Below are 27,838 nucleotides of genomic sequence, written 5' to 3'. Positions count from 1 at the left end.
ACTGCTCCCTTCAGCAGTGTACTTCGTCAGTTGGCGTGTTCTGCCCCCCACTCTGTCTCTGGTGAATCCTCTTACCGCCCCTGTGCCTCTGGCCTATACCCCAGTTCTGTATGCAAAAATAAATAAATAAATGTTAAAAAAAAAAAAAAGACAGTATTCAGTGAACAAATTCAGTCATCAAATATTTTGAAAGTATTTTGTTGTTAGCGCAATGGTTTACAGCCATGGTCATTCTGCGTTCTGCAGTGTTTTTGGAAATTTGTGAAACATCATTTCCATGTGATTAGTATGTGGTAAACTGGCCTGTGGTGTGCTGCTCAGCCCAGCAAAAAGGATTTCCTCACTTCCACCTGCACTTTTCCCTGCCCTTCCACACCAAATATAAATCTGTAAAATAAGTTAATAAGAAAGATTTGGACCTAGTAGAACCAGGAATCCTAAAGGCAAGATGTTGTATAAAGCAGGCTTAGCCTCCCTTCATGGAAACTCTCTCAAACGTTTTATAAAGTCCAAAAGTCATAGCAAAAAAGATAATGGATTATATTGAACAGGATAAGAAGGTAACATAAAAGTAATATTTGTTTGAAACTCTGACCTATGTAAAGAAAGTGAAAAGGACATATGTAAAAAAAAGTAAGCCATCAGTTCATGAAGATGGAGAATGAAGTCATCCATGGTGAGGATGATTAGATATCTGAAATCATGTTACCTGTGAGCACAGGAAAATCACTAAGATTTAAGATTATTAATCCTGCAAATTTTGTCCTTAATAAAAAATATGCTATTGATTCATTACCAAATACCCAGTCTACCTGCTGGAATTTTCAGCCAGCCAATCCTTAACAAAGTTTCTTTTTTTTTTTTTGTCTATGCCATTTAGTCAATGAATCGTTCATTTTCCTATCACCTAGGACTAGAACAAAAACTACCCGGAGATGTTAGGTAAAACTAACCATTGAGAAGTCACAATTAGTCGGAGCCCTCCTATGCCCATGCGGAACCAGGACAGAGCCTTACTAGCCACTCTATATCAAAATCAGGACAATTAGGCAAAGGAAATATCTAAGATCAGACCATCACTTATTACAGAGTCCTCTTTCAACATGTTATTTCATTTCCCTCTGCTTCACTGTTTTTGTTTAGTCCTGTTTGCAAAAATGATATTCCAAATGTGTGCCATTAGCATAACATGGGGATGTTGTGTCAAAAAGTATTTAAAAGCTCATCAGAGAAAGAAATTCTTTTAAAATGAAGTCATCCTTTCTTTCTGGAGGAAGAATTTCCTTTCCTTTTCTTTTTCTTCCATATTGAATGATAACTCTGATACTTTAACTGTCTATACCCAGATGCAGTTCATGGTATACTCTGCTTATACCAGGGCATTGAGTTAAAGAGTATTTGCAAAAGAAATCTGCAGCCGTGTTGTGAATGTTTCTGTTTTAATTGCACCACATAGGGCTGTAAACCTTTAATTATTTTGTCTCCCACTGGAATATCTTAAACAAAAACAGAATTTTCTAATTGACTCACTGGAGACTTGTAAGGATAAAATGGAGATAACTTGCTCTTGTTTTGTCATTTGAAAATAATTAAATAAAAATTCTTTACTAGGGAGAGATCAGGACTTAGTGACCACTTGAAAAATTGTATTTTTGGTGTTTCAGTAGTAGAAATAGTTGAAAAATTAAGTCGCTAAGAAGTAGCTCGGCATAGCTTTAAAGTTTATCATTAATAAAGTTCATTAAGTTTCATTTCCTAAAGCTAGAAATGTGAAGTTACTGAAAAGTTTTGCCTCTATTGCCAAAATAGACCTTATCCTCATTTATTGTATCATGGTAGATAGAAACACAACTTTGATGGTAATCAAAATGTATGGCCCTCCCTGGTGGCGCAGCGGGTTAAAGCACAGCACTGAGAATCTAAAGCCACTTCAGCATGAGTTTGATTCCCGCCTGCCCCGGAGGTGACCACATGGTGTGGCAGACCTCTCCTGGCCCGCCCGCTGCTCCCCTCAGCAGTGTACTTTGTCAATCTGCCTGTTCTGCTCCCTACTCTGTCTCTGGTGAATTCTCTCACCCTCCGCAACTTTGGCCTGTACCCCAGTTCTGTATGAATAAATAAATAAATCTTTAAAAAAAAAGTTATTTAAAAAAAATGTATTATGTAGGTGTCATTACAAAAAGCAAACAGACATACCACTGATTTGGAAAAAATTTCTCACACAAAACTAGCAATAAAGGATTGATCACAAAGAGATACAAAGAACTGATGAAACTCAACAAAAATAAACAACCCCATCAGACTTATTGCAGATGCAATAAGTCTATGAAAAAATGTTCAGCATAACTTGTAATAAGGGAGATGCAAATTAAAACCAAAATGAGATACCACCTCATCCCAGTGAGAATGGTACATCTTCAAACAACTAGCAACAACAAATGTTGGCGAGGATGTGGAGAAAAAGGAACTCTCCTGCACTGCTGGTGGGAATGCAAACTGGAAATCTGTTTGGAGGTTTCTCAAAAGGCTGAAAATGGAGCTCCCATATGACTCAGCAGTCCCACTCCTAGGTATCTACCCAAAAGAGAAAAACACTGATTCAAAAAGATACCTGCACTCCCATGTTTACTTCTGCTTTATTTACAATTGGAAAGACATGGAAACAACCCAAATGCTCAAAAGTAGATGATTGGATTAAAAAGATGTGGTACATATACACAATGGAATATTACTCAGCAACCAAAAAAAAATAAACACATGTTGTTTACAGTAACATGGATGGAGCTGGAATAGATCATGCTTAGTGAAATAAGCCAAAATGAAAAGGAAAAATACCAGATGATTTCACTCATAGCAGGAGTATAAAGGACCATGGGGGGAAATAATAATAATGATGAACAGCTATATACCAGAGACATTTTATGGGGGTGGAGTGGGGAATGGGATCAAAAACAGTGGGGGGGATGAAATGCACTGGACTATGGTGATGGCACATGGGTGATTTGGTGAGTGGAAGCCCATGGGGATTACAACTGAGATAGAAAAATGCACAAAATGATGTAAAAATAAACTATAAAAAAAAAAGTATTATGTAGATGTCAAATTATATTGTTATTTGCCTGAATGCTCTATAACATTTAAACCAATGTTACATCAATAAATTTTTTAATGATAACAAATAATAAATATCTCTTATCCTCTACTCCAAGTTTCCAAATATTTCAAGAAGATCACATTTAAAGGTCTTCACTGATTAGCAAAGCATAGGACAATTCAGTACACACTTTTTACCATTTAGAGATTATCCTCAGAATTAAGATATGTTAAATCTGTCATCTGTATGAAATAATTTAAATTTATCACACAATTATTGAGTGAATTAGAAAATACTTTGTGACATGCAACTCACATGATACTTAAAAACTGCTTAGAAAAATAAAATAACATAGAAATGTAAATTTTTTACTTCCAGATAAATTATGTAAAATTTGGAATTCAAGCTATCATATTAACATTTCCTATACCACTAAGTGTACTATCTCCCTATAGCTTCACTTGCTCATAAGAATCAATACATTTAGAGACTCTTGATTTATGAAATGTTTGCTGAATCCAAGTTTAACTTAATGAAATCACTTTAGTAAAACTATTAAAGTAATAGGGGCCCTCCCTGGTGGTGCAGAAGGATAAAGCACAGCACTAGGAAGCTAAAGCCACTTCAGCATTAGTTCAATCCCCACCCCAGAGGTGACCCACATGGCATGGCAGACCTCTCCTGGCCCACCCTCCGCTCCCTCAGCAGTGTACTTAGTCAGTCAGCCTGTTCTGCTCCCTACTTTGTCTCTGGTGAAGCCTGTCACTGCCCTTTCACCTCTGGCCTGTACCCCAGTTCTGTATGAATAAATAAAGAAGATCTTTCAAAAGAAAACTATTAGCATACAAATGACATTCTATTACTTAGAAAACAGAATCTCAACCATCATGAGAAAAGCATAAATCATATCTCATGCTTTTGACATTTTGTTCATCTATAAGCTTGTATTTGTATATCCAAGAGTACAATAAAAATCTTCATATTTGACAAATATATTCTTAATCAGATAATACTATTCTATTCCCATTATTCAGATAAAACACCAAAGAATCAGCGATGTTAATGGCTTGCTCACCAAGACTCAAACTTAGGCCTTATCTCCACATTCAATGTATACTCAAGTGCAAGAGAAAGTATCCTATTAGCAATACATAGCATGACATAGGGAAGTTCTCAATGTATGGCCTCTGACCCAACAACTTCAACATCACCTGGGAGATTGTTAGAAATACAAAGTCTCTGGCCCCTACCCAGATGTCCTGAGCCAGAAACTTAAGGGATGAGGCTCAGCAACCTGTGTCTTAACAATCCTTCTAAAAGCTTCTGATGGATCCTACAGTTTGAGAATCATTGCAATAGATTTTTCTCTTTTGTATATTAATTTATGAAAATGGCAAATTCCATGTGCACTTGTTATACTGTTAACTTTGAGAAAGGTTATATCTATTCACACACAAAAGGACCAACCTTTATCAAATGTTTCCTGTGCAGCATTAATTATTGTTAATTTTCTATGCATGTTCACTCTTGAATCAGCACAATAAGCCCTGTGAGGGTAGGTGTTCGTTGGGGTCCCTGAAAAATAGAAAGATCAGGTAATTTTCCTGACACCTGATCGTTAGTGGTAGGGAAGAGGTAGCTGGGTTGAAGAACATATTTGAGAATCGAGAATTTGTACAGTTAACAAATATTCCTCAAGAAAATGCTGCATGCAAGTTGCAATAGAAAGTCTGGAGTTAGCAGGCATGGGGGTGAAGTCCAATGAGTAACCTAATAGAGAAGGAACTTTGCTTACTGGAGATGAGAGAATCAAACAAATGGTCTCTGAATAAAATCCAGCACAAGTTTATGACTTAATTACTGAAAACATTTATTTAAATGTCTGCTTTCCTAAAATAGTCTAATGCCTCTGGTTCACATGGACCATAAAATATCTGAGGCAGGTGGCAGGGGTGAAATGTGTTATAAAATTATTATGCTATAAACATTTATGGAAAAGTTTGCAAAATATAAGAATCTAGTGAGAATTTTTTTATGTTGTTTTCCCTCTGACAATACATTTCTATTTCATTGTTGCTAGGTGTTTTCTATAGTCCCCATATTTGGGGAAAAAATATATACATATATATTGAGCTCAGATGAGTAAAAGTGCAAAAACTTCACAGAAGTATTTAATTTTTATCAAAACATGACTCTGCATAAGAAGGGAAATCTTTAGTAACTTCCTACTGTTGTCCTTATTTCCACTGTGTCTAATCTACACAGACATCAGAATGAGCCTTTAAAAATAGAAGATCACATCATTTCCTGTCTGAAAGCCTACAAGAGTCTTGTAACACATTTAAAATAAAGCCTTTTCAAAATACAGTAGGCATAAATCTTGAATTCAGTGAAAGAATTTAATGGTTTCCAGAAGGAACAGAGTGGAGTGGAGGAAGAAGGGGATGGGAGAGTGAGCCAAATGGAAACAGCTAGCATATTGGCAAGGGTGGGTCTGGTGGAAGGTGAGTGGAACATGTGCACATAGAGAAGGGCAAAATGGAACCCCAAAATTAAAATTTAAAAATTCCCAAAAAATTTCATTAAAGCAAAATCAGATAAAGCTTTTACATGGTCGGCAAGACCTCTAGGAGAGGCCTCCGCTTCCCTCTCCCAACCTCCTGCTGTCACTCATAATAGATGCTTTGCTGCTCCTTTTGTCAGCAAGTTCTGGCCACAGGGCCTTTGCACTTGCTCTCCCCCATCTTTCTCAGCGCTCAGTCAGTGATTGACTCTCTGACTCCATGCTGGTCCCTATTCAAATATCACCTCTTCAGAGAAACCTGCCCTTATCTTTAAAATAAAAAGCTTATGTCATGTAAAAATAAAAAAAAAATTGCTCAGTATATACTATTTCTGCTGAGTAAATTTGCTTAAGAATAAAACAAAGAGGCAATATTTCCAAGAAAAATGTGATTTTTTTTATGCATGAATAAAGCCAAATTCAACTTTAAAAAAAAAAGCTTATATCATCTTACTACGTATCCCAAATCCGTGTTTTGTTTTATAGTACCTATCACTTACTTTATGTTATATATCCATTTGTTGACTTCTCTTCCTATAGGAATTTAAACTCTCTAAGGGTCAAGCCTTTGCTGATGTGCTATGTCTTCTCTGAACCCTAGAACAGTGTCTGGCCAGTTGTCATTAATTATTGTTAATTTTCTTTAATGTTTTTCTTCATTTCTTTTAATGTGCAGTATGCTGCAGAATAATCACCTGAGACAGGTACCCATGGAAGCTCTACAGAATTTGCGAAGCCTTCAGTCCCTGTAAGTACAGCTGAATTGCAAAATGTCCTCAGGACCTTTTTAGAAGACGCATAGAAATGATCAGTTCACCATTTTAGTAACTTCTTTGCTTGGAAGTAATATCTAAATAAATTATCACTGAGAGTTTCCATAAGAGCAACAATTCTTCACATCCTCATTTAACAATACATATGGAGGGACTAGTATTGGTGTTTAGGGCTTCAGGGAAGAGACTTATAACACCTACCTCTTATATATACAGGTATCACAGAGAAAAAAAAAATCGACTTCTACAATTTTGTCCTACATTTCTTTCCAATCCCAGGAACATTAGTTCCTGAATTCAAATTGGGGGGAGGGGTGGGTGGAGGAGGAGGAAGCCTTCCTTATACCTAGAAAAATGGGTGTCATATTCTAGACATCTTGGTATCTTCAAGTTATTCACTGTTAGATTAGCAATCTGTCTTCTAATGAAATTCTGCTACAACAAATAAAGACTAAATTTTAGTTCTGTGTGCACACCAGGAATCCTTGATCAATAGCTAAGATCTAAAGGTATATCTTAAAGTCTTTCTGTGCAGCTCTAAAAACTCTGTCACCACAAACAGATGTGCAAATATACTCACAATCAGTCCCACACACAGGCACCACACACAGTCACACAAACTTACTCACCATCCTATAGATACATACATTTACACCTCAGATTAACACACCACTCGTAACCCATACAAAAACACAAATATACAACATTTGTGGCATTGGTTTCTCTGAATCTACAACTCTTCATCAGGAGTCTCTACCCTCTGATTATTTATAATGTCTAAATAAACAAAATTTAGTTATTTCTAAAAAAAGAAGCTTACCAGCCAGAGACTTTGGAGCTTGGGTTGTTAGTAATTGCTTACAGTGTTTATTTGACAAGACTGCCACAAGAACACGATCAACACTCTCCATTTCATCAGAGTGTATAGGGTTCAGATAGCACATGATTTCAGTATGTAGATGTGTGTGCTATGTGCTCTCGTGTTCTTTAAAATGAGGTTCTCTGCCAAACAAAATATTGGGTTCTGGTCTAGAATGGTGAGAGAGACAAATGCATTTTTGAAAAGTAAATAAACACTGTAGCCCTTAGTTGAAAATCATTAAAGAATCTATCAGTAAACCATGACCTATAGTTTGCTTAATGCCTTTTACTGAGGTGACACAAGAGAAGAAGAATGTGAGATTTGGGGATGATACTCTCTTCCTTTGATCTCTCTTTTTTTTTAATGAAAGCAAATCTGTGCTTGAGATCATTTTAAGCTTTCGACTCCAGTCACACAAAGCCACTTCCTAGGTTTTCACCAGCCTATAGATAAACAAGCCCACAAGGGCCCCTTTGTGGCCTGGGAGCGGTCTGTGGCATTTGCAGGAGCTCCTTAATGACATCACAGTATCTCTCCTGCTTTGTTGCACGAGCTTTCTCCTGAAGGGAAGAAGTAGGAAGAGTCCAGAAAAGCAAAACCCTCTCCAGTTAGGGAGTCTGTGTAAGGACACCAGACCTAGTGACTGAATAGAAAGTGAGATAATAGCTAGCAGTAGCCAGTAGGAACTGTAAACAGCTGTGAGGCAGGCCGAAGATAGAAGGATAAGCGTGTGTAATCAAAAGCCATTATCAGCTGAAAGAAGATCACAAACAGAAAACACACAGAAGTGAAGTCTTTGAGAAAGAGAAAACCATGAATCTTTTGTTCACCTGAGCTGGGTGGTGCCTCCCTGATAAAGGTGTTCAGATTTAGTTTCTGACCATCTAGATATTTACTGTTCACCATGTGTCTCTTGCGTTTGGTTTCTGGCTCTCCAAAAACAATTGCATTTGAAACTTTATAAGTGTGTTTCCTGTGAAAAAGCCAAGGGTTCACTCTCCAGTAGGACACTTACATTTCCAGACTGAGGCATCTGGATAGATACTAGGCCCCTGGTGGATTGTATGGGCTGATTATGCATCTTTGTTTCTCGGGGGGTCCTGTTGCACAAAGCACCCCCAGAGGAGGTGCTGAAAATTGACTATGCCATTTTTTCTCACATTTTTTGTGCTGCTTTGGTATAAATGTAAGATTTGGGGGGAAAATTTAATTATAAGCATCGTCTTCACCATCCACCAGGCAGACACAGTATTGCACCAAACAAAAGGGCCCCTCCCCAGCTTCAAGTTCGGCCTCTTTAAAGCTTTACTGTTGTCCCAAAGTGTTTAAACTCTTCCTCCTGCTTCCTTTAAACACCCTGAAAATTTAAAAAATTAGTTTTAACTCTAATGGTCATTGGTCTGCTTCATCTTTCACGCCTTCAGCCTCTGTGTTGCTTCTCTGTCAGTAAGAATAATGAGGAAGAATGGCCCTCCCTGGTGGTGCAGCGGGTTAAAGCACAGCACTGAGAAGCTAAAGCCACTTCCGCATGAGTTTGATCCCCACCTGCCCGGAGGTGACTGCATGGCGCGGCAGACCTCTCCTGACCCGCTCGCTGCTCCCCTCAGCAGTGTGCTTCATCGATCTGTCTGTTCTACACCCCACTCTGTTCCTGGTGAATCCTCTCACCCTCCACATCTCTGACCTGTACCCCAGTTCTGTACGAATAAATAAATAAATATTTTAAAAAATTAAAAAATAATAAAAAATAATTTAAAAAAAAGAATAATGAGGAAGGTGACACTTCTCATTCACACAGTCAACATATGGGAGATCTCCTGCTGCTACCTGGCTCTTCTTGAGTTGGAGTCAACACTGAGACCTTCCATTAGCCATTTTCTAATGGTCCCCCCCCTTTTTTTTTTTAAAGATTTATTTATTCATACAGAACTGGGGTACAGGCCAGAGATGCGGAGGGTGAGAGGATTCACCAGAAACAGAGTGGGGAGCAGAACAGGCAGATCAACGAAGTATACTGCTGAGGGGAGCAGCGGGCAGGTCAAGAGAGGTCTGCCACGCCATGTGGTCACCTCCGGGGCAGGCAGGGATCGAACTCATGCGGAAGTGGCTTTAGCTTCTTAGTGCAGTGCTTTAACCCACTGCGCCACCAGGGAGGGCCTAGTTCCCCTTTTTATTTCTCTTGAATTCACTCAACTTTGAAGCTTGTTTTCCTGATATTATGCATTCACTCTCTAAAAAGCACCCTGTGTGCCCAGGGGCTGTGAGCGCATCACCCTCTAGACACCTGGCCCTGGGACTTCTGAGAAGGAGCTTGTCAACTCTCTCCATAAAGAAGACACTTAGAAAACCCCAGACGTAGGTTATACCCCAAATGAATTCAAATCGGAATCTCTGAGGATGGGGCCCAAGCAGCAATGTTATCTAACTGGTTTGATTATGTAGTCAAGCGCTTCTTCAAGGGAGGGTTGGGAAAACTAGTGTCCATTAGCGCTCCTTCAGATGATCTGCAAATATTTGCCTGAGCTCTTCAAACCTGAAATAATAACAAAACTATATGTTGCATTCTGGTACAACTAATAATGTACTGAGAATATAAAATAAAAGTCAGTGTGTATGGACATACCTCTGCCTCATTCCACTGATGCTCTGGGACAGATAAATTTAGGAGGCCACATGCTGTTGTTGTACCCTGAATTTCAAATGCATCCCTGGACCAGCAGCCTCAGCAGCTCCTGAGAAACTTGGGTTTCATGTTAATCAGAAGCTTCATTTTCATACAATCCTTGGGTGATTTGCAAGCACAGTGCATTTGAGAAATTTAAATATTTGTTGTTCCGTGACCTAACAAAGTGGCCTACAAATCAAAACTGATTAAGAGCTACTGAAATAGATCATTTAAGTACTTTGCTCCACCCATATAGACTGGAATTCAATAAATAAAATTTGAGAAACTTAATATATTGGAATTGGCAATCGTACTATAAGGAAGAAACAAATAGTACTCATGTTTAAAGGGATGTAATTTTCCATTTATTCCACATAAACAAAAGGTCATTTGCCTGGGTCATAATGAAAACACATCAGGTACACTTGTGTTTGTTTTAACTCTCTCCTGATGCTGACAAACTGCTGGGCTAAAAAGTATGAAGTGGCCCCGTGCCAGAGCCCAGTAGCCCAGAGCCTTCCTCCGTACAACCGGGTAATGACTGACCAGACACCAGTTGGATTTCTGGTAATGTAATCAAATATAACTGAATTTCCTTTCTGTTTTTTGGAAGGGACTAGAATTTACAGTGAGTTGCATTTCACCAAGAAACTTTTGGCGTTGTAGTCATTCGAGTAGGGTCAGATTACTGTGTGTGATTTGATGGAAATGCAGAACGTAACCCTCCCGAATCCTCACACTTTTGTATTAATAGTTAAGAAATTGGTCTATGAAAAAATCATGGCTTCATTGTTGGTCATCACCAATGATGTTCCAACATGTGCCATTAGTTACGTTGATAGTTACCAGAGAATGACATTTTCATATATGTCCAGTTAAACAGGACATGATTAAACACGTGTTAGTTTTCATTTCAAGTTTGCATTAGTTAAGCTAATTGTAGGGTATGCACAATCACTAAAAGAAAATAGGTTGATAAGTAAAAAGTGAGTGGAGAATTAGGTATATATTTACCATTGTCTCATTCTTCAATTTTGCTAATATTCATCCTCAGAGTACAAGAATATATTTTATTTTTATTTTCAAATTATTCTTTTTGAGGTAAAGTTGGCTTATATCACTGTATCTATTTTGGAAGTCCAGGTTTAAACCTTTACAAATGCATCACTCCAAGGACTATATTTTAAAACCCAAGTAAGGGGCCTCCCCAGTGGCCTAGGGGTTAAGTTTCAGCACTATCACTGCTACAGCTTGAGTTCGATCCCGGCCAGGGAGCTGATCCACATGGATCAGCAGACCACTGTGTCTTGCCCACTGCTCCCCTCAGCAGTGTATTTCATCTGCCTATTCTGTTCCCCACTCTGTCTCTGGGGAATCCTCTCACCTCTCCACAGCTCTGACCTACACCCCTGTTCCTCTATGCAAAGTTTTAAAAAATAAATTTTTAAAAAAGGAAAATATGGTTCCTTCCTAGAACACAATCTGCAATGCAGCTTATCTATCATATCAGCTTGAGGGCTACAGACCCCACCTCTGGGCCCTATGAACTTGGTCATATCAGTAATTTCACCCACGCTCCACAGAGGGGTTTTGCTGGCAATAGTGAAAACACTGAGTAAACAAGCAAATAGTTGAGGGGGAAGAATATAGAGTGTGGCTCACAGTGCTGAGCAGAAAATAAAGCAAGCCCAGCACCAGCAGCAGTTTTCCCCCATTAACAGCCAACAGCCTATTGGGGTTCAGATGAGACTCTAGACTGGGAAGGAAGGAACCATGAGGGTTAGTAGACAAAAGAAAACAGAGTGAGGTAACTAAGTGGGTGAGATTAAAGGATTAAAGAGTTTTAAAAACAATGGTTTTAGTATCAATGACATTATTCCTTCCACTAAAATAGTCTCCAGAAAGGGAATTACAAACTGACACAATAAAATGCCCCATGGTTTTGGTTTAGTTTAGATTTTGACACCAGTGCATGGATGGAGGAGGTCTTAGAAGTTCTAGAGGTCTAGGGCTTTGCCTATTGCAATTTAACAGTTTCATTTCAGAGCCCAGCATCAATGTGTTCTTATGAGAAGTTTTGCCTGGTATATACCTCCCAATTCAAACTTTAGGAGAAAATTGGTTTTTGAAGCAAAACTCTTCCTATACAATGTTTACAAGAAGAGTGAGCTTAAAATAGAGCATGTTCCTCACCACCACACATGAAAAAATGTGACTACTTGATGCAAATTCTATACATGAAAGATTCTCTTGCATCAGATTATCCTAGTACTATGATAAATCACATATAGACAATCATATCAGGTAGAGAAAGAACTAAAAGAGAGCATGAATATTACGGAAGGAGATGTAAAATGGCTTTTTTAGCCTTGTGATATAAAATGAAGGTTAACTTTGGAAAGTAGGGTAACCTTTTGGAGAATTTAAAGAGATGACCAGAGAAAGACGTGATGTCACATCACTTTTCCCCCTTTTCGAGGTGGAACAGGTCTGTAGGGAATTTTGAAAAGACTTATAAAGAAGCTACAGGTTACAAAAACTTTGCAAGAACAAAATCAGAATGTGAAACTGACTTAACAACCATGGTTAGAAAAGCAGCAGTGTTGTGTTTATTATCAGTTTTATCTGCATTCCTTTTAGCACTTCATCCTTGCAGCAATTTCCAGAGTTAGGAACTAAGATTATTCTTTCCTGGGGGGCAGAGAAAGCAAAAAGCTAAGAGGTTAGTTGACCTTCTCAAGTCATATGTTTGTAGTGGAGTTGGATGAGAAGAGTCTGGGACAATAACTCTTGTCTCACTACCTCCAATAGCTGCCCATTTTACCACCACACTATCTTGTCTCCCTCAAAGGTAATGAGTTTGATCCTGAACATGTGTGTCTGAGGAGGAACAAATAAGAAAAGATGTCACATAGGCAGTTTAAGTCCAGGTCTGGGTCACAAAGAAAAGTAAACTTTAGGTGAGATCCTCTTACTATGCATTTCTCTTCACCTTTAGAAATTATATTGCATAAAGGTTGGGACCATGCCTGCCTGGTTTATCACCAGATTTCTAGCTCCAGATTAGTACGTAGACAAAGAATACACTCAAGAAATACTTACAGAATTTAACTGAAGCCTCAAACTCTAAGTGAGGTCCTAAACCGATGCTCCAGATTACCCAGTATCTCCAACTTGACCATAGCTGCACTCACGGACCTTGCTAGCTGCAAACTCCTTTCTATACCTTGGCTTCTACCTACCTCCTCCTCCTGACCCAAGGGTTAGACTGGGTGCTTCCTTTGTGGATTTTGGGGTTGATCTTTAGGCAAGATTTAGTTTTCCCATGGTCTCAGCTGAGGACTCCCCACTTCAAGAGTACAGTTCAGAGGAGACTGATAAGGTTTACATAGGCAAGAGGTAAGGATGCTCATGAACACAAGACCAAGCAGCACTGTGAGAAGGAGCTAGGGAAGGAATTTGACTAGGACACAGAACAGTTTGGCAAGATAAGGTGGTTGGGGAGCTTTGAAGCTCAGAATGGGAAGTTTGGGTTTGAAAGGATGGTCATGTGGAAGAACTGTGGAATTGCTAACACAGTGCCCAGTTTTAGGGAGACTAATCTGGCAGCAGCATACAGGATTAATTGAAGAGATAAGACATCAAAGACAAAAGTACCAGCTAAGAAGCTGTTGCTGTAATGCAGGTGTGAAGAGATAAGAGACTTAACTAGACAGTGGAAATGGAGAGTCTAGGAGATGAAGATAAGTGGAGAGAACCTGCTGAATGATTGGCTGGAAGGCAAGGGAAGATTCAAAAAAGACCTCCAGATTTCAAACTTTGGTGGTACCTGGGAGAATAATACTCCTCATCCCCCCTAATCCCCCCCCCCGCCCCACTTGCAAAAAAAAGAAGGTCTTTGTTTTCTAGAGAGAAAAAAATGAAACTGAAGAAGTTAATGCCCTTGTTATTTTGACTGTAGATAATCTCCCTGTTATAAAATTCATGGCAGTGGTGACCTCTGAGAATTGAGCAACTTAGTTGACTTTAAAATGTATTTCTAAATATATATCTATATTTCATTATAAAAATGAAGTCACTGCTATCACTGCTACTTATCATGAAAAATGCTCATCCACCTGAAAAATAGCAATGTCAGTCATGGAAATTTCATGTTTCATAATTCTTTTTTTTTTTGAAAAAAAAAAACAAAAAAATAAACCTAAACTGTATTATACTCACAGCTGCAATTTTCTTCACACCTTTGGCTTTCTTTTCTCCTTGAGTCATATATGTTAATAATTGACATTATTACAGTCATCTCAGATAAGGCATTAGTTGGGATCAATGGCTTATCTTTTAACTAACGCTTTCTTCTTTATAGTTAATAGCTCATCAAAAACATTCTCAAACAAAGAAACACATTTGTGTGATACAGTGGCAAAGTACTATATATGATGTACATAAAGGACCATTTTCTGGAACAATAGCAAGAATGAGCTCATAGATTTTCTAATCCTTACAATAATGGCATTTATAAATCAAAAATTCCTTTCAGGGGTGTGGCACCAACTGAAAAATGTTTCTTTTAGAAAAAGAAAAATTGTACAGTTAACCTTTTATACATGAAGACATTAGGAAAATCTTTAGACAATAGCAAGAAAATGAACTTTCTAACATAAATGTCTAACATAAAGATTGATTTCTTTTTGGTCAAGACCATCCAGTTCACCTGACAGGCTTCCATGATACTGAGCGGCCAAGTTCAGTGCTTGCAGTGTGCTAACTTTGCCTTTTCCCTTCATTATAGAGAATGCATTGATGTTACAGAACTGCACTTTCAGTGAACATGCAAGTTCTGTTTTATTTTTAGTTATATCACGTGGGCAACAACATTCATCCCTGCTGCAGCATGATCACCATCACCCAGTTCCCCTGGCTGAAACACTGAGTCACCGTAGCTTCATTCTTCCCCCTCTGGCTACACCTGACAATTCACCACATTCTGTCGGGCATATTCATCTCACATCCTTCCTATCAGGTCCTTCCTGTCCATTTGCATACTTGTTTTAGACACTCTGCTTTTCTCACCATGGTCACTGCCCTGGTCACCTCCTTTCCTACCAATGCTTTCTGTTATCACAGTGACCTTTCCATGACACATCTGTTCAAGGGTGTCCAGTCAGGAAGCAATTAACCCACCCCAGAGAACATTCTCATGGAAATCTTATTGCTTGAGAGAGGGTGGGACATTTGTCATAGGTAAGTAACCCAGAAACCTTCTGGGGGCAAAGTTAGCACACTCCAAGCACTGATCTTGGCCGCTCAGTATCATGGAAGCCTATCAGGTGAACTGGATGGTCTTGACCAGTCCCAGTGACAAAGAGAGACAACCTAAACCCCTTTGAGTCTGTCCCCTTGGCCAAGAAGTTTGCACAGCAAAATCCCTTTGGTAATGTGGAGCTCTCTAAACTCAAGTCCTCCCTCCAAAGAAGTTATTTCAAAATATGCCCACAAGTCATGATAAATCCGTTTCTCATCCATTGTTGCCATTTAAGGCTCATACTTACTGAAAATGCTGTTCTTGTGCTAGATGATAACTTTCCTCAGTCATGCTCATTAACATCTTGAGCAGTTAGTATTCTTTGCCGGCATAACACAAGATACATGCCTCTTTTTCTCTGATGGAAGCCTCCTGATAATACCAATCAAAACATGCAGTGTAGCTATGAACTACACAGTAAGGGGTGCTGTGAATAGACTCAGCCATCTTGCCAGTCCATTTGACCAAAAAAAATAGACAGTGACCTATAGAATGATATGAAATGTTACAGGATTAAGAACCTTTACGGAAAAATAAAAGAAAATTTTAAAGGAGGGAGGTGGCAAGTAGATTGATAATACTTCCTAAGTGTAACAACTTCCCTCAAATAATAAAGCGTAGCGTTTGTAGAAAAGCGCTTTCCTGTACAACTGTACAGCTTTCTGTGGTGAGTTAAAATCCTGCTTGGCAGATATGAAAATCTAACTTCAGAGAAATTAATTGGTATTCCCCAAATTTCACAATTAAATAAGTGGCAGAGTCTTTCTTTTCTTTTCTTTTCTTTTTTTTTTAAGATTTATATATTTATATATAGGCCAGAGGTGTGGAGGTAATGAGATGATTCATCAAAGACAGAGTGGGGAACAGAACAGGCAGATGTACTGAAATACACCTCTGAGTATAGCAGTGGAGACAAGAGAGGTCTCCACAGGGCTGGGTTAGTTCCTTGGCCATCCAGGATTGAACTCAAACTCGTGCTGCAGTGGCTGGCTCCAGCTTGATAAAGGGAGTCCCCACGTGGTAGAATCTTAATTTAAATTTTCTAGTTTGCCATATTCTATTATGTAGGTGATTATAGATGACATTGGAAGTAGAGTAAAATTTGATTTATGTATCATTTTTCTATAAGCTGTAAGTAATTTAGGGAGCATAAAATGGATACCCTTTCCCATAAAGAGATTACTTTTCAGATTGCATTTCAATATCATAATTAAAAGGTTTTATTTATCTGAAAGAAGGTAAGGCCACTCTCACTGCTACACTTAACAGCAAGCAAGTTTTGTGCTGCCTCTTTTATATTATTGATGATGCTTAAAGGCTAAGATCATTGCTAGGAATTTTCTCTGCAAATGCATCATCTATCACATGTCACTCTCTCCTTTGCCTTCAGAATAAAGATATAAATTCAGTAATGAACAAAACTCTTGGCCCTTTGTCTCCCTCATACACTCTCCAGTAACACAGAAGGCTGAAAAAATAATTCATTGCAGACACATCTTTATTTCTGCTATGGAGGAAGTAGTCTGCATTGCTCAGAACTGAAATTCACTGACAACCTAACAACTCATTTTAATCAACTCTTGATGAAGTATTAGAGTTTACCTTTTTTTTTCCTGAGTAGTTTCGATGGTCAAAAAACAAAACCACAAGCTCTAAGCCAGCATAAGTCATTTAGAATCATTAACATGCTCTATGGTTTACAAAACCGTGTTGTATAATTTAAGCATGTTTCCTTTAAACATAAGACAGAGAAGTGTCAGCCCCATTTCACAGATGTGAGAGCTGAGGTCTACTGCTTTGGCCAGGACTGCACAGCTACAGGACCTGAGCCTAAGACTTCTCACCCAATCTCTGCACAAGTGTACAGATAATCAGCTGCCTCCACACTACCACATACCCCCTGTAACTTGTATGAGGTAAAAATAATAAAGAAACACAAAAGGGAGCTATACCTATTTTGTTCCTTCTGATAGCATTTTATGTTTTCATGTATTATGTAGTGATGTTGGCTTAAATATTGCATTTTCCAAGCTTATGAATAGAAAATATCCACCTGCCCTAAACGACCAGATTGATATAATATGAGCTCTTTGTTTACTCACTGAATAGGCACAACTTATGCCCTGCCAGCTGCTTTGTCCACAGTCTTAACCTTGTTCTGTAAAAACCACCTGCATGTGTGGCTGGCTAATGAATGCCACAGTCGGGTTAGCCTTGCGATCTTCTGTTAAGATCAGATCAGTTAATGCCATTGAGTGTGAACAAGATACCACTCTCTGAAGTAGGTTTGGACCACTAAGGCCAGGTGAATGTGGACTTCCAAATATTTCATTTAAAAAGAATCTTATGCATGGGAAGTTTTTGTATGAAAAAATTGTTTAGGCAGAGATACTTTAACATCACACTCAAGATACATGATCATTAAATCTGGGGGTATTGGTAGTTTGGAGTATTATGATTAAAGAATTGCCCTGTCTTACTCATAACTCTTAACATTACAGTTCAGAGAAGAGATTACATTCTTTTTATGGGGGGTGGAAGGTGATTCATAAGAGACATCTGTCCAGAAAAATGAACTTATTACTACTGAGAACTGAAGCCAGTCCCCTTCAAGATAGAGCCAAAACTTTAGTGGGAACCTAAATTACAGGGGAGACAAGCCTCTAACTGGGTGCTGACGGCGTCTTTTCTCTAAGTACACCCCAAAGTGGACACTGAACTTGAAGAGGCATCGTTTTCAAGATTCTTGATGTATTCGCAACTGGCAATCACCAGATGCATGTGGACTAAAATGCAGAAGCTCACAGTATTTTAATAAATTCTTCATTCTTTAATCAGCGTCATCGTTAAGGAGAGTTTACATATGTGTTTTCCTTCTAGTCAAACAAAAACAATCTGCTCTGCATTCCCTGGTGAAATTATACTTTATTTGAACAGAGACTGAACATGTTGCTGCTGGAGAAATGGAGAAAGACAGTGCTGAGTTTGCCAAACATTTCCAGTTTCTTTTGTTGACAGAACCTTGAGATATTTGGAAGCTGTGTTTCTGCTGCCTACAATGATAGTTTTCTACTAGATATTTAATTGTGAGTGAGTTAGGACTCTGAACTCTTTAAAATTTGTTCCAAGAAAACTTATCTCCATGAGGATCAAAACTTGGCCCCGGGCCTTGAAGACACCCCTTCTTCCCCTTCAGTCAGGAAGAACAGCACGTGACCTGAAGTGAGGCAACCACTTTTCACAGAGATTAGCCTCCTACCTCAGAGAAGTCTATCTCTAAATTGTTTAAACTTGGTTGGCAAGAGATTATTTTGTGATCCTGGTGTGTTTCCTGCATCTGTTTAGTCTTAAAAGCTTCCTAAAACATTTTTCAAAATCCACTTGTGATTTTCTAATCCTTCCTAATACATGGACTGCTTAAAATGCAGCACTTTTTTTTTTTCTTTAATCCAAGCTTTGAAAATGCAAGGAAATGTGTGCACTTGAGCACAGATTTGGGAGAAATGAGGACTGGTGGCACCTTACCGAAAAGTTTAATCTGCGTATTCTGTGACTTCAATAAAAAAGCTAAGGCTTTGTCTTATAGTCCCTGTTTATGTTGGAGCGGGGAAAAGAAATGTATTGCACTCCCTCTGCTGGTTCTGAAACTGCAATAACTTACTCATCAGACTTATTTTTAGTTGGATTTCCCCATTTAAAAAAAATCTGTGTGGAAAAGGAAGCAATAACTGGGAAAGCTGTTAATTTTATTGTTCATTTAAAATGTCAAGAAAAACAACATCAACCTGATGCAATTGGTAGGACTAGCAAGAAAGCCAGAGATTTCCAGGTTTTCAGCACTGTGCTAAGAAAAAAAGAAGTGGCCTCCTCGCTGCTCCCAAAGCCTATCTCCAGCAATCTTTCAAAAACGACTCAGTCTCTTTCAGATACTGAAACTGGCTTTGTCCAGAGCTTAATGAACAAACTAATTCATTAGTATGTTCAGTGTGTTCAAAGTCAGGGAAAACTAAATGTATTTGGCTTGGAGTGACTAGGAGAAGAGAGGCTATCTCATTCCTGGCATCAAAGGAAAAAGCTTAAAGGTCATCACTCAGAAATGTACCCCTTAAGGGAGGCCATCTTCACACATGTTACCCACAGCCTGAAGAGAATCACAGCTCATGGAATCTGTCAGCCACAGGCTGCAAGAAGAAAAGGTTCTCATGACCGAGAAGCAGCACCTAGAAGGAAAGCGAAATGTTCTGAATATTGGGGATCCCAAGGACCCCAAGCCCTATTTCATTCTTCTGCATCAGCTCATTGAGGCTTTTCTTGCAAGTCTCATCTTCTGCCTGGCTTTGTTTGTTCTTTTCCATTTTCCATTCTGGTTTGCTTTCTTCCTCAGGCGTCTGGATGCCAACCACATCAGCCTTGTACCTCATGACTGTTTCAGTGGTCTGCATTCCCTGCGGCACCTGTGGCTGGATGACAATGCTTTAACAGAAATCCCTGTCCAGGCCTTCAGAAGTTTATCAGCATTGCAGGCTATGACCTTGGCCCTGAACAAAATCCACCACATACCAGACTATGCCTTTGGAAACCTCTCCAGCCTGGTGGTTCTGTAAGTTTTATTGATTTTTTTTCCTCTCTCTCTTTTAACAGTTTCTAACCTCACTGTAAGACCTTGGCCTTAAAGGGCTGGCCCTTCAAACCTTGAATAGGAACATTTTAGGGAGGAAATCTCCCTGAACCACCCCCCCACCCCGCCAATGACTCATAAATGTTCTAATTGTATAAGAGAATTAAACAACATTTATCAAGCACCTGCTGAGTGCCAAGCATTGCTGGGTATTCAAAGATAATAAAATATGTCCTCTGCCTTAGGGAAACTCATTGTGTGCTGTGGAGGTGATCACCCAAATGTACAATGAGTACAGTGACCCAAGTTAATAAAAATACCATATTTCTAGTCATTTATAATTCAGGTAAAGTTGAAATATGCCCTTCTTATTCTCTAACAAGTACATCTTGAATCCCTGCCAAGGTAAGAGAAGTCAATATGAACACTTGATGGGAGCTAAGTATTTATATGACTTTTCCCCCCAGTAAGTCTAGATTTCATTATATTAGCAAGTCAAATGATTCTCAAATATGTACCCCACACATGTCATAGTCATCATAGGAAAATAACAGTGCTCTAAAGGCTGTAATATCTATGTGGGGAGAGACTTTGAGAAAGACCTCTTTATTGTTTCTCCCTTTCACCCACCAACCCATCACTTCATTTGGCGATTCCACACAATATCTTTAGATGGCAGACTGTATGTATCTGTCTCTTGCACTATAATATGTACTGTACATATGATATATATATATATATATACGTACACTGTACACTACACATATATATATGCAGGTAATATATATTCCTCTAGGAGTATACTCTACACACATGTGTGTACATAGTATACTGTGTGTGTGTGTGTGTGTGTATACACAGTACACACAGTAATATATACTCTTCTGGGGCTGGTCGGTCTTATCCATCTTTTTAGGTTCCCCCCAATCTCTTTTCCCCATGTGTTGCTTGTAGAAGATGCTCGATAAATGTTGCATAGAACTCACATGAAATTAATAAAAACCTTGGTCTGGAAGGGAAAGATATTTTTGTGCTATTCACAAATTTGTTGCACATACAAAGATGCTGCTGCAGACCCACCAGAGGTTGGGTAGTTGCTTTACTTCTCTCCTCCACTAGAGGGGATGGAGTTCCAGAGCTCGGGCTCTTGTTTTTCACCCTTGTCCTCATGCCCATTTTCCAAAACTCCCTTTGGGACTTGCCCCAGTTTTCAGTTCTGCACTCAGCCGTCCTCCGTGGCCCTGACCTCCCTAACTTATCTCTGAGCCAAAGATGATCATTATACACACTAATGCTGTGTTGAGATAGCTGATTTCCTGGGTAGCTGAAAAATCTGATCACCACTCTGGCTGAAATGTAATTTCCTGTTAACCGGTGTGTCCATCCTGGGGGGAGCAGGGGATGGGGGATGGGCAGTCATTGTGAACCATCTTTCATAGAAAATGTACTTAGCATGACGTGGACCGTCCCTCCATCTTCCATTGGTCAATCATGGTCAGTAGCTCTCTTGAACATCCTGCATCCCAAAGCCACACTGAACAACCTGAATTTACTTTTATCAGTATTGTACTCTCTGACATCACCTCCCAACTGGTAAAACTCTGAGCACTTTTTAAAGTCTATGGTATAAAACCACCTGTGAACAGGCAGCCTTAAAAAAAAAGTTAAGCAAGGAATTTCTTATACACAATTAGCAGGTTCTTTAGTATAAGTTTCTTTGGACATAAGCCATCAAAAGGTCTTGCCTAAGTTTCTATGTGTGGGTGCCTTCATCCCGCGTCCGTTCTGTTCTTCTGCAGGCATCTCCATAACAATAGAATCCACTCCCTGGGAAAGAAAAGCTTTGATGGGCTCCACAGCCTGGAGACTTTGTAAGTTGACCTTTTATTTGTTTCCCTTTTTCAGTGTTTTCATGAGTATTCTGAAAGAATCAAAATAGCCTTAAGTCAGACTTGCTGTTTGGTTTGGTTAATTGTCTGCCCTTAAAACGAGTATTTACAATTGCTTTATTTTACAGACATACATACACACACACACATATACATACAGCTGAACAATAAAAATGAGATTTTGTTTTAATCTAACAAGTGATAAATTAGTATAATTATAAGCTAAATGAGATGTTCGCTACTGAGCAGTGACTGTTTGCTTAAGAATGTGTACTTGTCAAAGATCAATCCTATATTGTCCCTCAGGGTCACTGATATACGCCTAGTCCTCCCCACTAACTGAGAGGATACAGAGTAGGCAAATACCCAAGGATCTAATCTGAGATGAACAGGCGTCACATTAGCAAACAGCAAAGGTTCATGAAAGCAATTCAAACAACTAAGACATATAATAGCTACCATGTACTAAATATATCTATTGTCAAATACTGCACTGAGCATTTGGTACATGTGGTTTCAATTTACCTTTACAAACTGCGTGAGAGTAGCTCTTCCATTTTAGGCTCTGATGAGGTTATTTTACAAAGCTGATCTATCTATTCAGTAGCATAACTGGAATTTGCTTGGTTTCTGTAATTTGACTTTAAAATCCATGCTTACCTACTGTATACCACTTCCAAAGAAGGAGTCAAGAGTTCAGCTCTGAGTTGGTACCTAGAACAAATGTAAAGTCCAGTCAGCTGACCATTGCCTAGAGCCTCTCTCAGAGTCGCTGTAAGAGTATTCTCAGGGGCCACACCTGGGTTCAGCCTTTCCCCAGGGGAGGAGCTGCATATCATTGTCCTGGTAAGTGACATGCCTGTTCTGCTCCCCACTCTGACTCTGGTGAATCCTCTCCCGCCCCTGCAACTCTGGCCTGTACCCCAGTTCTGTATCCATAAATAAATAAATAAATCCTTTTTTTAAAAGAAAAAAAAAAGAAGTATAATGATATTACGGCACCAGGCAGTAAGTCATTGTCCCATGTGTGCTGGGAGACGTGGCTCCAAGTGACCCCATCATCACTCCCTTGTTTTTGATACTCAAGTTCAACAAGCCAAAGTACCAGTTGGCTCTACCCAGACTGCAGAAGAGATAACCACTTCTCCTATGGCTCTGGCATCCATTATTCCTGTGCACACAAAACTTAGCAACTTAGCCTCCAACTAGGTCTGGGTTCAGGTCTTGGTGGACCACCCATGGGTGGTCTTCTTGAGCTTGAGGAGCCTGACAGCTCTCCTTTAAGGTTTCCTTTAAGTCACCGTGCATTTTCCTCTTAGGAGAACAGAATCATCCTCATGAGGCGATGCCACAGATGAACTTGTCTGGGCAGGACTGTAGTTCCCGTCAGCTGCTGGGGAAAATTAAAACTTTTCCTTTATCTACACAGCACTGGTCTGGGGATCTTAGCAATGGAAAGCACCTTCCAGTCCTTTTCAACACAACAGGAACAAAAAACAAGATGGGTTTTGATAAGTATTTCCATAAATAGTCTTTCTTTCCCCACCACCTGTTTGGGGTAAGGACACAGGACTGCACATAAATACCACAGAGTCAAACATTTCAGGACAAATTCATGTGAGTCTCTTTCCCTCCCCCCACACCTCCCTCACCTTGCCCAGGGCTACAGAGGATCAGTAAATTGGTTATTCCCAACCTCTTCCTTTCCCTCACTAGAAATCCAAGAAATTTATAAGGCCCAATCCTCATTTAATCAAAACAGAGCATCTGGAGAGATTTACAAACAGGAAGAAAATTTATGTCCACAAAAGACACGCGTTTCCTGCCTGCAGTATAGCTTAAGGATGGTTTGTGCCAGACAAGTAGGAATCTTGATTCATGTTTAACTCAGTCAAATTATCTCTCTCTTAAAATTAAATAGCAATTCTCTCCACAGAGGAAGATCTAACCACATCTGATTGCCTGACCAAAAGGTTTCTCTGTGTCATCTGGGAAATCTGCCATTCCCAGAGACCAGCAGGCAATTACTTTTTCATACAAAGATGTAAATAAAAGGTGGAGTAGGTCTATAAAGCGCACTTGTGAGGAATGGAATGAAAAGCCATTTATGTCAGAACGGATAGAGAAATTAATGGCTTGAGGTCATTTGGCCGTTCCATCTCTGTGCATGAAGGCTAACACAGAGCTTTGCTTACAGACCAAGGAAAACATACTGCAGATCTGAATCATTATTTGTGACCCTGAGCAAATTCTAGACCTAATGCCCTTCCTGAAAGCCCCTGCATCACATAAACCTCTCTGAAGCAGGTTGTCGTCCAGGACCTCAGGCTGGGAGTGACTGGGGTGTTGTACAGGCCGCAGGGACAAAGCTTCTCTTAATGATGCTGAAAAACAAGGAGAATGTCAGCTGCTAAAGAGGATACAAGGAAAAGGGTGGGATTCAGAAGCCCTTGGAAGTCCACATGCGAGCTGGCAACTTGATGGGACAAGTTCAGGTGAAGAATTATCTCAGCAAGCCCTCACCTCCTGGTTGAGCCTTCCTATTTGGGCATTAATACTGCTGCATACCCTTCCCTTTTCTAAATGCCCAGATAAGGCTCCTCCCTGGTGGTGCAATGGGTTAAAGTGCAGCACTATGAAGCTATCTGTAGCCACTGCAGTATGAGTTCGATCCCTGGTAGGGAGGTGACCCACATGGCGCAGCAGACCTCTCCTCTCCTGCTGCTTGCCTCAGCAGTGTATTTCACTCAATCTGCCTGTTCTACTCCCCACTCTGTCTCTGGTGAATGCTCTTACCCTCCACACCTCTGGCCTGTACCCCAGTTCTTATATGCATAAATAAATAAATCTTAAAAATAAATAAATAAGTAAATGCCCGGAAGATATTGAGCCTGAAATTTCTCGTGTGTGGTCTCAAGACCCTTTTTAATGCAAATGCTTGTGGATGATGATGGTTAGGAAACTAAGAAAATTTACTTCCATTAAAAAAAAAGAATGAGAGGACCCTCCCTGGTGGCGCAGCGGGTTAAAGTACTGCACTAAGAAGCTTAAGCTACTTCCGCATGAGTTCGATCCCCGCCTGCCCCAAGGAGATCCACATGGCGCGGCAGACCTCTCCTGACCCGCCCACTGCTCCCCTCAGCAGTGTACTTCGTTGATCTGCCTGTTCTGCTCCCCACTCTGTCTCTGGTGAATCCTCTCACCCTCCACATCTCTGGCCTGTACCCCAGTTCTGTATGAATAAATAAATCTTTAAAAAAAAAAAAAAAAGAATGAGAATTTCCATCAGTGTTACTGGTCCATTGGAACAGGATGTTAACTTTCCTTGTAGCAAATAAGAATTTTTACTTAAAACTGAAATATTCCTTACTTTTTTTCCAGAGATTTAAATTACAATAACCTTGATGAGTTCCCTGCGGCAATCAGGACACTCTCTAACCTTAAAGAACTGTAAGTATTTAGGATAAATTTAATGACAGTCTCTGTTCTTCATGACTTTATTTTAAAATATGTATGGGGGCCTCCCTGGTGGTAAAAGAGTTAAAGTCTCAGATATCAAACTATCACCAGCCACTGCAGCATAAGCTCTATCCCTGCCAGGGAGGTGACCGCATGGCACAGCAGAACTCTCCTGTCTCGCCTGCTGCTCCCCTCAGCAGTGGATTTTAGTGGATCCACCTGTTCTGCTCCCCACTCTTTCTATGGAGTATCCTCTCACACACACACACACACCCACACACACAACTCTAGCCTATATCCTAGTTCTTGTTTGCATAAAACATGTTTGAAAAATAAAAATATAAAATAAAATGTGAGGTTATTACTATAATATGACTTACAGGAAAAATTTAAAAGTTCACAATAGATATTTATTCTAAAGGTCATTATAGTTAATGGTTAAGTACACTAGAAGTGTATTTTAATGAATTCTGTCACCAGCAAAAATCAGCTTATAATGGATTTCTGTAATGTTTTCTTTAAATTTTTTGAACTTTAAAGGAGCAGTAAAACTACAATCTATCTTTGCAAACATATTAATTTTCAATGGCTAAATATAAAAATGTTCTCATGTAATTATTTTTCATTTGGATTAATAGTTCAATATTTTTGACTATCCAAGTTTTTTTCCTAGGGTAAATGTAAAATCATTTGCACAGTATCATTTTTCCCTCCATATGTCCTCTCACTCTTTCTCCTGTGTATCTGGACATTCGAATACTTCTATTTTCTGTGTGTGTAGCTGCTGCTACCCATGGCGTAGAGAAATAATATGCCTGCAGTGTAGACAGTCCCTCGAGGCATTCTATAATGCCCTGTAATTTTTTCTTAAGCACATGAATATAATTAGGAAGAATTACACTTTTTAAAATTTTTTTAAAGATTTTATTGATTTATGCATACAGAACTGGGGTAACAGGCCAGAGGTGCAGGGGTGGTGAGAGGATTCACCAGAGATAGAGTGGGGAGCAGAATAGGCAGATTGACAAAGTACACTGCTGAGGGGAGCAGCGGGCGGGTCAGAAGAGGTCTGACGCGCCATGTGGTCGCCTCCGGGGCTGGGGTCGAGCAGCCACTGCAGTGACTTCAGCTAGCCCAACCCATTGTACCACCAGGGAGAGCCCAAATCACACTTTTAATTCTAATCCTGGGAATTAATCTTCACCAATTTACATGCCCACCACAGAAGGTAAGAATACCTGTTCCCTAATCCTCACCAATGCTCAAGTACCTGTTCAGGAAGCAAAACTCATTTAAATTCACCTATATATTTTTCAATATAAATTTACTTACATTCATTCTATTCATATATATTCAATTTATACACATATTTCTCTAAGCCATACTCATCTTTTCCTGAGCTATATTCCCCGTCATTTGTATACTATATAGATTTATAACAAAACTGTAATGGAATTCAGTTGTTTGCTAAGAATTTCTAAGTGCAAGCTTTCCTAGATTGTCTAAGTCTTCTAGAACTGAATGGGTACAATGTGCTTAACAAAGACATGATTTTACTACAGTAAAACTAACGTCCAGCTAATACATTCCACCTATAGTTTTGCATATGCTATAATTTCCTGAACTTTTTCTTTGTACTCCAAAATATGAATAACTTATGTAAAGAATGTTAGAAAGGAAAATAAAAACCATGCTTTATTTTCCTGGCAGAGGGAAATAAGACACACGACTCCAGGGCCGAAGAGCAGGGCCAGTTTATAAGAAAAGGACTTTAGACAGTGGGTTCTGCCCCAAGACCCCACCTGTGACTTTGCTCACTGTTGTGTGTGGACAGGTACCCTTCACCTCAAGCAACTGCAGGCCCCCAGAGGACCCAATGACCCTGATTTACCCCTCTCCCTTTCCTACAATGTTAGCACCAACAGATGAGTCAGTTCATTATCACAGACCATTGAGCTGGGGCAGCTTCCATCAGCTCAGGAAATTTTGTCCTCATAAGGAGCTTCCTTAACTCTGCTTCACTGCAGCTTCAGTCAATTTTCTTTTCTTAGCTTCAAATGGGGTCAGGAGGAATTATTATAATTATCTCCCCAAAGGTGTCCTTGCTGTCTCAAGTTATTAGGTGATGGTGCTGGGTATTAAAAGAGGAATTTTCTGCTTATAACATTGGGTTGTAAGTTTCCATAAAACACCACAATTATTTTCAGATCCTGTGTTCCTTTCGAGACAGCAGCTTGTGATTTTTTTTCTCCTAGAATAAGTGAGGCCATGTTAGTTCTAAGATGCATAGAGAAATTTAACCTTGTCTTTAGTTTCTAAAGGTGCTGATGATTGCCTGTGGGGGTTGGAGAGAAAGCTGCTAGCTAATTTTACTGCATACATTAGTTTCTATATGCTATGTTTTCTCTCTTTCTAGAGGATTTCACAGCAACAATATCAAGTCGATACCTGAAAAAGCCTTTGTAGGCAATCCTTCTCTTATTACAATGTAAGTGGCTATATGCTTTTTTTTTAAGATTTATTTATTTATTCATACAGAACTGGGGTACAGGTCAGAGGTGCAGGGTCAGTGAGATGATTCACCAGAGACAGAGTGGGGAGCAGAACAGGCAG

General features: G+C 39.4%; 1 protein-coding gene across 1 annotated transcript in view; it reads left to right on the top strand.

The window, feature by feature from the left end:
* Nucleotides 1-27,838, top strand: part of LGR5 (leucine-rich repeat containing G protein-coupled receptor 5) — a 121,954-nt gene that overhangs the window by 70,668 nt on the left and 23,448 nt on the right. Inside the window, exons 4-8 of the mRNA XM_004675890.2 lie at nucleotides 6,334-6,405; nucleotides 19,644-19,859; nucleotides 21,677-21,748; nucleotides 25,148-25,216; nucleotides 27,642-27,713. Coding sequence (XP_004675947.1) covers nucleotides 6,334-6,405; nucleotides 19,644-19,859; nucleotides 21,677-21,748; nucleotides 25,148-25,216; nucleotides 27,642-27,713 — 501 coding nt within the window. The remainder of the gene's footprint in view (nucleotides 1-6,333; nucleotides 6,406-19,643; nucleotides 19,860-21,676; nucleotides 21,749-25,147; nucleotides 25,217-27,641; nucleotides 27,714-27,838) is intronic.

This window comes from Condylura cristata, unplaced genomic scaffold (assembly GCF_000260355.1).
Source record: "Condylura cristata isolate star-nosed mole 26May11 unplaced genomic scaffold, ConCri1.0 scaffold00004, whole genome shotgun sequence".
Classification (NCBI taxonomy): Eukaryota; Metazoa; Chordata; class Mammalia; order Eulipotyphla; family Talpidae; genus Condylura; species Condylura cristata.
This window is presented reverse-complemented; position numbering and strand designations above follow the sequence as displayed.